This window comes from Pan paniscus, chromosome 5, assembly GCF_029289425.2.
Source record: "Pan paniscus chromosome 5, NHGRI_mPanPan1-v2.0_pri, whole genome shotgun sequence".
Lineage (NCBI taxonomy): Eukaryota > Metazoa > Chordata > Mammalia > Primates > Hominidae > Pan > Pan paniscus.
In genome coordinates this window covers 180706338-180720102 of record NC_073254.2, presented here as the reverse complement: position 1 = coordinate 180720102, position 13765 = coordinate 180706338, and the positions used below count along the sequence as shown (strand labels likewise).

The window sequence follows — 13765 nt, the reverse complement described above, 5'->3', positions numbered from 1 at the left end:
CAATCAGACGTAGATTTGGTCTTTTCACATAGTCCCATACTTCTTGGAGGCTTTGTTCATTTCTTTTTATTCTTTTTTCTCTAAACTTCCCTTCTCGCTTCATTTCATTCATTTCATCTTCCATCGCTGATACCCTTTGTTCCAGTTGATCGCATCGGCTCCTGAGGCTTCTGCATTCTTCACGTAGTTCTCGAGCCTTGGTTTTCAGCTCCATCAGCTCCTTTAAGCACTTCTCTGTATTGGTTATTCTAGTTATCCATTCTTCTAAATTTTTTTCAAAGTTTTCAACTTCTTTGCCTTTGGTTTGAATGTCCTCCCTTAGCTCAGAGTAATTTGATCTTCTGAAGCCTTCTTCTCTCAGCTCGTCAAAGTCATTCTCCATCCAGCTTTGTTCCGTTGCTGGTGAGGAACTACGTTCCTTTGGAGGAGGAGAGGCACTCTGCATTTTAGAGTTTCCAGTTTTTCTGTTCTGTTTTTTCCCCATCTTTGTGGTTTTATCTACTTTTGGTCTTTGATGATGGCGATGTACAGATGGGTTTTTGGTGTGGATGTCCTTTCTGTTTGTTAGTTTTCCTTCTAACAAACAGGACCCTCAGCTGCAGGTCTGTTGGAATACCCTGCTGTGCGAGGTGTCAGTGTGCCCCTGCTGGGGGGTGCCTCCCAGTTAGGCTGCTCAGGGGTCAGGGGTCAGGGACCCACTTGAGGAGGCAGTCTGTCCGTTCTCAGATCTCCAGCTGCGTGCTGGGAGAACCACTGCTCTCTTCAAATCTGTCAGACAGGGACATTTAAGTCTGCAGAGGTTACTGCTTTTTGTTTGTCTGTGCCCTGCCCCCAGAGGTGGAGCCTACAGAGGCAGGCAGGCCTCCTTGAGCTGTGGTGGGCTCCACCCAGTTCGAGCTTCCTGGCTGCTTTGTTTACCTAAGCAAGCCAGGGAAATGGCGGGTGCCCCTCCCCCAGCCTCGCTGCCGCCTTGCAGTTTGATCTCAGACTGCTGTGCTAGCAATCAGCAAGACTCCATGGGCGTAGGACCCTCTGAGCCAGGTGCAGGATATAATCTCGTGGTGCGCTGTTTTTTAAGCTGGTCCGAAAAGCGCAATATTCGGGTGGGAGTGACCCAATTTTCCAGGTGCGTCCATCACCCCTTTCTTTGACTTGGAAAGGGAACTCCCTGACCCGTTGCTCTTCCCAAGTGAGGCAATGCCTTGCCCTGCTTCGGCTCGTGCACGGTGCACGCACCCACTGACCTGCGCCCACTGTCTGGCACTCCCTAGTGAGATGAACCCGGTACCTCAGATGGAAATGCAGAAATCACCCGTCTTCTGCGTTGCTCACGCTGGGAGCTGTAGACCAGAGCTGTTCCTATTTGGCCATCTTGGCTCCTCCCCCCATCTCCATCTTAAGCCAGTCCTGCACAACTAGGCTTTGATGGGAGGGATCTCTCAGTGTTCTTGCCCCTCCTTCTCATGTAACATATATCTGTGTTGGTCTTTGAGAAGAAGAGTAGTGGATATCTACTTTGTTGCAATGCAGAATCCTGGGCCAAAGATACCAGCCATCCCTCCAAGGGAATAAAATTTTGGCCAGTAGCCGTCTCTGAGAGACAATTTGTCTTTGCCCACGAGTCCTAGATGCAGGACCGCTTCCTGCCCCATCTTCAAGAAGCTGAAGGCTTTGGCTTTGGAGGATCAGCAGTCTAGGGAAATGTGTGACGGTTTCATGTCTGTCCCCACTGACAGTCAATCACCACCTACAACCTGCACAGCCTGATGCATAGCAGTCTAGTTTCCTGCCTTATTCTCAGGAACACCCAGAAGATGTCTATATTAAAGAGCATGCACATGAGTGCAATTTTGACTGATAGGCACTCTGATCCTTCCTTTGGTGCCCGTGTTTTAAAGGAAATCTTTCTAAGAACTCGTTAAAGTTCTAGAATGCTATGAATCTTTGGGTTTTATTATTAGTATGTCCATCTGCCTGCTAGTACAGAACAGAGCATGGTAGTCTTTCTCAGAGACAATGATCCTGTTTCAGTCACAGATTTCTTCTGATGCTTCTGTGTTCTAGAAATTACTCAGCTTGATTTCTCCTCTTTGAATTTCAGCACCAACGGAGCAAAGCCCTGGGGTCCAGGATTGCTACCATGGTGATGGACAGAGTTATCGAGGCTCATTCTCTACCACTGTCACAGGAAGGACATGTCAGTCTTGGTCCTCTATGACACCACACTGGCATCAGAGGACAACAGAATATTATCCAAATGGGTACGTCCTTGAGTTTTCTTCAAAGACAGACAGCAGCCCCCTTACATTTCTCTTGGAAGGGCCATGCTTCCAACTAACTTCTTATGACAAATTTATCTCAGATCTGGAATGTTGGGTAGAATGTCTCAGGCTTCTTTCTTCAGGCACAGTGTCTGAAAGGAGAGAAATGTCAGGCCAGCTCTCTTTTCTCATAGTTGACAGAAGCAGGAGGATATTTGAAGGTGGTGAGTTCTCATGAATAGAAAGCTCAAGACACATGGCCACGTGCTTAGAAATAGCACCATTCCACAATGCCCACTAAAGACCAGTGCAATAGTTCAACCAGGGATTTCTGTCATTCTAATCTCCAAGTCCTGAAGTGAAGGTCGTATTAGCCATGTTCATCTTGGGCAACAAGTAAAGGATATCTATGTTGACTCTAACCTGTACAAACACACTGGATTCTGAGAACAAGGTATCTGAAGAGCTATGTGTTGCCAGCACATGAGGAGCAAAAGTAGGAAGGCAGCTGAGAGTCAGGAGGTATAAAGATTCTGAAGAGTTACACATGCAGGAAGATGGACAGAAACCCAGTTCTGACCACGTCAGCGTTTCTGCCATGAAGGACTATCAAATACATAGGAAAAGTGTTTTCATAGGTTGGACAACAGACATGACAGGCCTGAGAAAATTCAGAAAGGGAATCAAAGGAGATCAACCCTATCATGTCCCTGGCATCCTTCCTGGAGACCCTTGAAGGGCAAGCAGATGGAGCCCAGCTGACCACAGCAGTCTTGCTTAACTGAGGAGAGAGACTGGAGTTTGTGATGCCTCAGGCATCTGCCGTATTCTAGGCTGGCTAAGAATGAGAGGGGATTTGTGGAGGAAAGGAGCTCCAAGAATACACACCGAAGTCTTCTCAAGGCTTTGGCTAAATACAAAGCTGCGTATGCACAAGGAGAGTTTTCACAAAGAAAGAACAATAAAGAAAAGCTACTGGGGAAAGAACAACTGCAAGGGAACAGTGAGCTCAATGGAGATGCTAGAGCTCACATAGCACTGGGGGATATTTGAGTTCTGACCACTCAGAGGAGAGACACCTCACTGAACATCTTGGGCATTCAGTAGAGGTCAAAGAAAGCCATAATTTGGGAGTAGGATCTTCGGATTCCTAGAAATAAGGTCACTCCAGAAACACTCCAGCAACCCTTCTTCCAAGCCAGTCTAAAAGGATCCAAATGATTTCCAAGTAAATTAACTGCCTTCCAGAAAAAAGTAAACTCAACCCTCCTTAGAGATAAGGAACGAATACAAGTTTCTCAGTTATATAACATCCCCAGAGTGCAACTTCCACTTAAAAATTTACTAGACACGAAAGAAGTTTTCACTGTGATCCATAACTGGGAGAAAAATCACTCAACACAAATAGGCCCAGAAATAATAGAAATTATGGCATTGGCAAGAACATTTAAAATGCACCTCTGAGAACTGTGTTTCAGGAAAATGTCAGCAAAAGCTGACCATGAGAGAAATGAATGCATAATATCAGAAAAGAAAAGAATTGAAGAGCCAAATGGAAATTTAAAAACCGAGAAAAGGTATATCTGTAATGAGGAATTCACTGGATGGCCTTATAATCACTTTAGCTATTATGGTAGGAAAAGGTGAATGAGAAAATGATTCAATTAAAGCTAGACAAACCGCAAGACAGACAGACAGACACAAATACACATACACACAATGACTGAACCAATTAATCAACAGAGCCTCAAGGACATCTAGGAAAACATCTACACATTTAATATATGTGTTAGGCAAGTCACAGAAAGAGAGGAAAAAGATACTGTGACGGAAGTTATACTTGAAGCCATGATGGCTGACAAATTTCCAAACATACAGAAAATGAGAAATTCACAGTCATGAAGCTCAATGACTCAGGTATAGATTTTTAAAGAGCAAAACTCTGATTTACCGGAGTACATCATAGTTAAATTGTCTGATTTCAAAGCTAAGAAGAAAAAAAGGGGGTTCCTATGAACAAACATTTTGACCGTTGATCTAAGACCACAGCTTAAATATCTAGGCAAGGAAAAGCAAATAAGACACAAGGAAAGGGGATGGATGGAAATAGTCCAAACCAATGACATTCAGTGAACAAGAAAATAGACCAACAAAGGAGTAAATCCGTGAAACAGAAAGTTGGTTCTTTGAAAAGATCCACGTGATTGACCACAGTCTGGCTAAACAGACGACAGACCAAGGAGGGAGTACAACCATCACCATTTGAAGTAACAGGGGAGAGGAGCCATTGCTATACCATACTCCAGGTCTGAAAGCTGACAAGAAGATATCAAGAAAAACTGTATGTGAATAAATTCATGAATGTAGATCATGTGGATCGATTCCTTAGGTAAACAACAAATCAGCAAACCAGATACTGAATAGATTGGGTACTCCTATAGAAAGACATACAGATAGCCAGACAGAGAAACATTTGTACATGCATAAAACAATCTACAAGACACACTTCAAAATCTCTCAGTTAATCCAAAGTAACATATTTGGCAGAAGGTGGAAGGAGGGTATTCTGATCCTTTCTTGTACACATTGATGTTTTCTCTCGGTTTTCTTATGGAGTATAGACGAGTTTGGATGTGTTACTATAAGAATGATAATCTGTCTTTGAAATGTTCACAGTTGTTTAGAAGTTGAGGACGATTTGTGATTGTTATGGGACCTTTAGTGAGAATATTTCAAAGTCGCTTTTTACCACTTTGTTACAACAAAATGTAGAGGATGTCTGGTGCCCTTGTATCTTCTCCCATCTCTGGTGAACTGTATTGTTTTGTAATTTGCAGTGGCCTGACCAGGAACTACTGCAGGAATCCAGATGCTGAGATTAGCCCTTGGTGTTATACCATGGATCCCAATGTCAGATGGGAGTACTGCAACCTGACACAATGTCCAGTGACAGAATCAAGTGTCCTTGCGACATCCATGGCTGTTTCTGAACAAGGTAAGAAGTCTCTGGCCAGACAACCACACCTTGGACGTTGGAATAAAAAGAGTTGCAAAATCTTAGTGATACAGAAGCCTTCCATGCTGCACGGGAATTTGAATGTGGACTCAGGGTCAGCCAATGGGAAGGAAGCCTCAGCGCCTTCTCTGGGGGAACCAGGGCTGAGATTTTTGGCACCCCGTGACAGGGTGGTGTCTTTAGGAAGCGTGCAGACCTTCTAGGGCACTGGATTTACCACTCCCCTGGTTATTCAACAGATTATTTCAGTGTCCTAGTGAAAATGGATATTCTAACATCCTGCCAAATTTGTGATGATTTACCAAGCTCATCATGAGCCTTTCCTGGTATTTCTTCAAGTAGACAGTACTCATTGCAAACTTCAGCTTTGCAGTTTCAGAGGAATGTGGTTTTTGAGTCTGTCATCCTTGAGAAACCTGATATGACTTTACTTAGTTCCATATCCTCCTGGGTCTAGGTAACAGTACATAGCCAGCAAATGCTCCATCTCCCTGTCTACCTTAATCTTAGGCAGGTGCTGCACACCTAGGCTTTGATGGAAGGGATTTCTTAGTGTTCTTGCCCCTCCTTCTCATGGAACACGTATCTGTGTTGCTATTTGTGAAGAAGAGTAGTGGATGTCTACTTTGTTGCAATGCAGGATCCTGGGCCCAAGATTTCCCGCCGTCCCTCCAAAGGAATAAAATTTTGGCCAGTACCCCTCTCTGAGAGACAATGTGTACTTGCCTGGAAGTCCTAGATGCAGGACCACTTCCCACCCCATCTTCCAGAAACTTAAGGCTTTGGCTTTGGAGGATCAGTGCTCTGGAGAAATGTGTGACGGTTTCATGTCTGCCCCCACTGACAATCACCACCTACAGCCTGCACCGCCTGATGCATGGCACTCTGGTCTCCTGCCTTGTTCTCAGGAACACCCAAAAGAGATCTTTGCCAAAGAACAGGCACATGAGTGCAACTTTGACTGATAGGCACTCTGATCTGTCCTTTGGTGCCCAGGTTTTAAAGAAAATCTTTCTAAAAACTCATTGAAGTTCCAGAATGCTATGAATCTTTGAGCTTTGTTATTGGCATGTCCATCTGCCTACTAATGTAGAACAGAGCATGGTCGTCATTTTCAGAGATGATGTCCTGTTTCTATCATGGATTTTTTTCTCATGCTTCTGTGTTCTGGAAATTACTCAGTTTGATTTCTCCTCTTTGAATTTCAGCACCAACGGAGCAAAGCCCCAGGGTCCAGGACTGCTACCATGGTGATGGACAGAGTTATCGAGGCTCATTCTCCACCACTGTTACAGGAAGGACATGTCAGTCTTGGTCCTCTATGACACCACACTGGCATCAGAGAACCACAGAATACTACCCAAATGGGTACGTCTTTGAGTTTTCTCCCAAGAGAAACAGCCACCCACTTAAATTTCTCCTGGAAGAGCCATGCTTCCAGCTAACTTCTTATGACCCAATTTCTCTCAGACCCAGAATGTTGGACAGAATGTCTCAGGCTTCTTGCTTTGGGCACAGGGTCTGAGAGGAGAGAAATGTCAGGCCAGCTCTCTTTTCTCATAGTTGATAGAAGTAGGAGGATACTTGGAGGTGGTGAGGTCTCATGAATAGAAAGCTCAGAAGAACATATGACCATGTGCTTAGAAATAGCACCATTCCACAATGCCCACTAAAGACCAGTGCAATAGTTCAACCAGGGAATTCTGTCATTCTAATCTCCAAGCCCTGGAGTGAAGGTTGTGTTTGCCATGTTTGTCTTGGGTAACAAGTGAAGGATATCTATATTGACTTAGAGATCTTCCGATCACTTTCTCCTCTACCCTGTATAAACACATTGGGTTCTGAGAACAAGGTGTCTGAAAAGCTATGTGTTGCCAGCCCATGAGGGGCAAAAGTAGGAAGGCAGCTGAGAGTCAGGAAGTATAGAGATGCTGAAGAGTTACACATTCAGGAAGATGGACAGAAACCTATGTCTGGCTATGCCAGCCTTTCTGCCATGAAGGACTATCAAATACATGAGAAAACAGTTTTCACAGGTTGGACAACAGATATGGTAGGCTTGAGAGAACTGAGAAAGGGAATCAAAGGAGATCAACTTCATCATTAACCTGTCTTCCTTCCTGGACACCGTGTTGGATTGAAGGACAAGCAGATGGAGCCCAGCTGACCACAGCAGTCTTGCTTAACTGAGGAGAGAGACTGGAGTCTGTGATGCCTCAGGCAGCTGATGTGTTCTAGGCTGGCTAAGAATGAGAAGGGATTTGTGGAGGAAAGGAGCTCCAGGAATACACACAGAAGTCTCCTCAAGGCTTTGGCTAAATACAAAGCTGCGTATGCACGGGGAGAGTTTCCATAAAGAAAGAACAACAAAGAAAAGCTACTTGGGAAAGAACAACTGCAGGGGAACAGTGAGCTCAATGGAGATGCCAGAGCTCACATAGCACTGGGGGATGTTTGAATTCTGACCACTCAGAGGAGAAACACATCACTACATTTTGGGCATTCAGTAGAGACCAAAGAAAGCTGTATTTTGGGATTGGGATCATCTTATTCCTAGAATCAAGGTGACTCCAGAAAAACTCCAACAACCCTTCTTCCAAGCCAGTCTAAAAGGATCCAAATGATCTCCAAGTAAATTAACTGCATTCCACAAGAAAAAAAACTCAACCCCCCTTAGAGGCAAGGGACAAATACAAGTTGCTCAGTTATATGGCATTCCTATTGCGTTACTTCTATTTAAAAATTTAATAGAGACACAAGAAGCTTTCACTGTGATACATAACTGGGAGAAAAAATCACTCAACACAAACAGGCCCAGAAATTATAGAATTGATGACATTGGTGAGAACATTTAAAATGCACCTCTGAGAACTGTGTTTCAGGAAAATGTCAGCAAAAGCTGACCATGAGAGAAACAAAAGCAGAATAGCAAGAGAAAAGAAAAGAATCGGAGAGCCAAATGAAAATTAAAGAACTGAGAAAAGGTACATCTCTAATGAAGAACTCACTGGATGGCCTTATCATCACTTTAGACATTACGGTAGGAAAGGTGACCTAGAAAATAATTCAATAGGAGCTACACAAATCACAGGACAGACAGACAGACCAACAGACAGACAGAAACACACACACACACACACACACAAAGACTGAACCTATTAATCAACAGAGCCTCAAGGGCATCTAGGAAAAATCCACACATTTAATATATGTGTTAGGCAAGTCACAGAAGGAGAAGAAAAAGATATCATGACAGACATTATACTTGAAGCGATGATGGCTCGCAACATGCCAAATATACAGAAAACAAGAAACTCATAGTCAAGAAGCTAAATGACTCAGGTATAGAATTTTAAAGAGCAAAACTCTATGATTTACTGGGATACATCATAGTTAAATTGCCCCAATTCAAAGCTAAGAAGAAAAAAAGGGGGTTCCTATGAACAACAGCTTTGACAGCTGTTGATCTAAGATCACAGCTTAAATATCTAGGCAAGGAAAAGCAAATAAGGCACAAGGAAAGAGGATGGAAGAAAATAGTCCAAACCAATGACATTCAGTGGACAAGAAAATAGACGAACAAAGGAGTAAATCCATGAAACAGAAAGTTAGGTTCTTTGAAAAGTCTACATGATTGGCCAAAGTCGGGCTAAACAGATGACAGACCAAGGAGGGAGCATATCCATCACCATCATGAGTAACAGGAGAGAGGTGCCATTGCTAGAGCATCCTCCAGGTGTGAAAGCTGAGAAGTAGTTATTGAGATCAACTGTATGTAAATAAATTCATGAATGTAGATCATGTGGATGGATTCCTTAGGTAAATAACAAATCAGCAAATCAAACACTGAATAGATCATGCAGTTTTATAGAGAGACTTACAGACAGCCTGACAGATAAACATTTGTATGTGCGTGAAACAATCTCCAAGACACACTTCAAAATCCCTCTCAGTTAATCCAAAGGAATGTATTTGGCAGAAGGTAGAAGGAGGGTATTCTGATCCTTTCTGGTACACATTGATGTTTTCTCTCAGTTTTCTTATAAAGCATAGATTACTTTGAATGTGTTACAATAAGAATCATAATCTGTCTTTGAAATGTTGACAGTTGTTTAGAAGTTGAGGACCATTTGTGAGTGTTATGGGACTTTAGTGAGAATATTTCAAATTTGCTTGTTTACACTTTGTTATAAGAAAACATAGAGGGTGCCAGGTGGTGCTGTATCTTCTCCAATCTCTGGTGACCTGTATTGTTTTGGAATTTGCAGTGGCCTGACCAGGAACTACTGCAGGAATCCAGATGCTGAGATTCGCCCTTGGTGTTATACCATGGATCCCAGTGTCAGATGGGAGTACTGCAACCTGACGCAATGTCCAGTGATGGAATCAACTGTCCTCACAACTCCCACGGTGGTCCCAGTTCCAAGCACAGAGGTTCCTTCTGAAGAAGGTAAGAAGCCTGCAGTCAGACAACCACACCCTCGGACATTGGGATAAAAAGATTTGCAAAATCTTTGTGATGCAGAAACCTTCCATGCTGCACAGGAAGTCGAAGGTGAAGTCATGGACAGCCAATGGGAAGGAAGCTTCAGTGCCTTCTCTGGGGGGACCAGAGCTGGGATGTTGAGTGCCTTGTGAGGGATGGTGTCTTTAAAAGGGGCACAGACCCTCTAGGACACTGGATTTATCACTTCCCTGTTATCAAACGAATCATATTAGTGTCCTAGCCAAGATGGATATTCTAACATCCTGCCAAACTTGTGAAGATATACCAAGCTCCTAAGCCTGTCCAGCCCTTTCTTCAAGTAGGCAGTGTTTATTGCAGTCTTCAGCTTTACCATTTTGAAGGAATGCCATTTTTGAGGCTGTTGTTCTTGAGAAACCTAACATGACTTCATTAGATCCGTATTGTCCTGAGACTTTGAAGCAGTACATAGCCACCGAATTGTTTATCTCCCCAGCCTACCTTCATCTTGGGCATGCTTTCCACACCTAGGATTTGAGGGAAGGGATTTCTCAGTGTTCTCGTCCCTGCTTCTCATGGAACATTTATCTCCGTTGTTTTTTGAGAAGAAGAGTAGTGGATGTCAGCTTTCTTGTAATGAGGGATCCTGGGCCCAAGATTCCCTGTCTCCCCTCCTAGGCTATAAAATTTTGGCCTGTACTCCTTCTCCCTGAGAGGCAATGTGTCTTTACCTACAAGTCCTAGATGCAAGATCCTTTTCTGCCCCACACCCCAGAATCTGAAGGCTTTTGCTTTGGAGGAGCAGTGGTCTAGTGTGCAAGGGTTTCATGTATACCCCCACTAACAGCCAATCACCACCTATAGCCTGCACAGCTTGATGCATGGCACCCTGGTCTCCTGCCTTGTTCTCATGAACACCCAGAAGAGGTGTAAGCAAAAGACCATTCACATGAGTGTAATTTTGAAGTATAGGCACTCTGATCTGTTTTTTGTTTGTTTCTTTGTTTGTTTGTTTTCCAGGGTTGAATTAAAATATTTATGACTACTTATTAAATTTCTAGAATCCTATAAGTCTATTTGTATTTTTATTCTACATTTCAATTTGCATGCTAATATAGAAGAGTGTAAATTGTTAATCCTCAGATTATTCCACTTTGTGTGTCATAATTTTTTTCACGTTTCCCTTTTCTAGGCAATACTGAGCTTGATTTTCTCTTTTAATTTCAGCACCAACTGAAAACAGCCCTGGGGTCCAGGACTGCTACCGAGGTGATGGACAGAGTTATCGAGGCACACTCTCCACCACTATCACAGGAAGAACATGTCAGTCTTGGTCGTCTATGACACCACATTGGCATCGGAGGATCCCATTATACTATCCAAATGCGTATGTCTATCATGTTAGCCATAAAAGGAACAATAGTCAACTAAAATTTCTCTTAGCTGGCCCATGCTACAAGCTCACTTCCTAGGTCCAAATTTCTCATAGACTCAGAGTTTGTAGCAAAATGTCTCAGGAAACTTCCTTTTGAGCAAAAGGTCTGAATGAAGAGAAGTTTTAGGATTGCTATCTTTCATAACAATTTGATGGAAGCAGCAGGATATATGGAGGTGGTGAAGTCTCATTAATGTAAAGCTAAGGAGATCAAATGACCAAATGCTGAGACAAAGTATCATTCCACAATGCCCACTAAAGGTCCATGCAGTCTTTCAACGATGCAAATCTATCATTCTATCCTCCATTCCCTGAAGTGAAATTTGTGTTTGTCATTTTTGACACGAATCAGAAGTAACAAATTCAGGCTGGGTGCAGTGGCTCAGGCCTGTGATCCCAGCACTTTGGGAGGCCAAGACGGGCAGATCACCAGAGGTCAGGAGTTCAAGACCAGCCTGGCTAACATGGCAAAACCCCATCTCTACGAAAAATTAAAAAATTAGCCGGTCATGGTGGTGGGTACCTGTAATTCCAACTACTTGGGAGGCTGAGGCAGGAGAAGCACTTGAGCCTGGGATTCAGAGTTTGCTGTGAGCCGAGAACATGCCACTGCACTCCAGCCTGGGTGACAGAGCAAGACTCAATCTCAAAAAAAAAAAAAAGAAGAAGAAGAAAAGAAGAAGAGGAAGAAGAAGAAGAGGAAGAGGAAGGGGAGGAGGAGGAAGAAGAAGAAGAAGAGGAAGAAGAAGAAGAAGAAGAAGAAGAAGAAGAAGAAGAAGAAGAAGAAGAAGAAGAAGAAGAAGAAGAAAATAGAAATGAGTGCACATATTTATATATGAGTACTAGCCTGTATGAACACACTGGGTTCTAAGCACCAGTTTTCTGAAGGGATATGGGTTGTCAGGCAGAGTAAAAGCAGGAATGCAGATGAGAGTCAGGAAGTAAACAGATGTGGTGATTAAAATGGGCAGGTACATGGACAAAAAAATGCATGTCTGACAAAAACTGGCCTCTTGCCATAAGTGAGTATGAATAATATGGAAAAACTGTTTGCACATGTTGGACAGCAGACAGTACAACCTGAGATAGTTTAGAAAGGGAAACAAATAAGATCAACCCCATAATTACCCTTCCTAGACTTAAGGGCAAAGAGTTTTAACCAAAGCATTCCACAGCAGTCTTGCTAAACTGGGGAGAGAGACTGGAGTTTTGTTTCCTAATAAAACCGAGATTTTCTAGGTTAGGTAATAATGAGAAAGTATTTGTGGAGAAAAGGAGCTCTAGGAATACACACAGAAGTCTCTTCAAGTCTCTGGCTGAACAGAAATCTGTGTATGCACAGAAAGAGTTTCCGGAGAGAAAGGAGAACAAAGAACAGCTACTGGGGAAAGAACAACTGCAGGGGAACAGTGAGCTCAATGAAGATGCCAGAGCTCACATAGCACTGGGAGGTATTTGAGCTCTGACCAGCCTGAGGAGAGACACCTCATTGAACATCTTGGGCATTCAGCAAAGACCCCAAAAAACCATACTTCAGGAGTAGAATTAATGCATTCCTAGAATAAAGTCTACTCCAGAAACACCCTAGAAAAGCTTAGAAACCAAGTCTAAAAAGATCCAAATGATCTCCAAGTAAATTAATTGCCTGTCAGAAGAAAACAACCTCTTCAGAGGTAAACAACAAAATTAAATTGCTCAATTATATAGTATGCACAATGTGTGACATACATTTAAAAATTTGCTAAACATACAAAAAGCATTTAGTGTGACCCATAACCAGGAGAAAAATCAGTCAATACAAATAGACCCCAAAATGATAAAAATAACAGAATTGGCAAGGAGATTTAAAATGTATGTATCATAATTGTGTTCAAGGATTTAAAGAAAGCGTGGACAAGAAATAAATAAATGGATAATATCAACGAAAGAAAAATTGTAAAAGGACCAAATGGAGAGTCAAGAACTGAAAAAAAAGACATCTCTTTAATGAGAAAATCACTACATGTCCTTATAATCATATTAGATAGTACAGATGATAAAGCTAACTAGAAAATATTAGGGTGGTGCAAACCATAGCACGCTTATACAAAGCCTGAGAAGATAAACAGAGCCTCAAGGACATCTATGAAAATATCAAAATATTTAATATTTGTTTAAAGCAAGTCACAGAGGAGGGGAAAGAGATATTGGAACAGAAAAAATACTTGAAGCAGTGATGGCTGATGACTTTCTAAATATAGAAAAAATGATAAACTCACATAGTCAAGAAGCTCAATGGATCAGATATAGGATTTTAAAAAGTAAAGCTGTATGATTTATTTGGACACATCATAATTAAATTGTCCATAATCAAAGATAGAAAGTAAAATCTTATTTGAAGCCCAAGGGAAAAAACATACCTTTACATAGAGTAACAGTGACACAAATGACTGATGCCTTCTCATCAGAAACAACACAAATCAGAAACAATAGAATAACACCTTTAGAGTGGTAAGAAGAAAAAAAGATCAAATCAGAAACAACAAAATAACACGTTTAGAGTGGTAAGGAGGAAAACAAGATCAAATCAGAAACAATGGAATAACACC

The 13765-nt window shown here is 42.3% G+C and overlaps 1 protein-coding gene across 1 annotated transcript in view; it reads left to right on the top strand.

Annotated features, from left to right (window-relative positions):
- The window catches only part of LPA (lipoprotein(a)), a 213677-nt gene that overhangs the window by 54893 nt on the left and 145019 nt on the right, over positions 1–13765 (top strand). Inside the window, 5 exon segments of the mRNA XM_063605063.1 lie at positions 2102–2261; positions 5099–5256; positions 6486–6645; positions 9546–9727; positions 10970–11129. Of these exon segments, the coding sequence (XP_063461133.1) occupies positions 2102–2261; positions 5099–5256; positions 6486–6645; positions 9546–9727; positions 10970–11129 (820 nt within the window).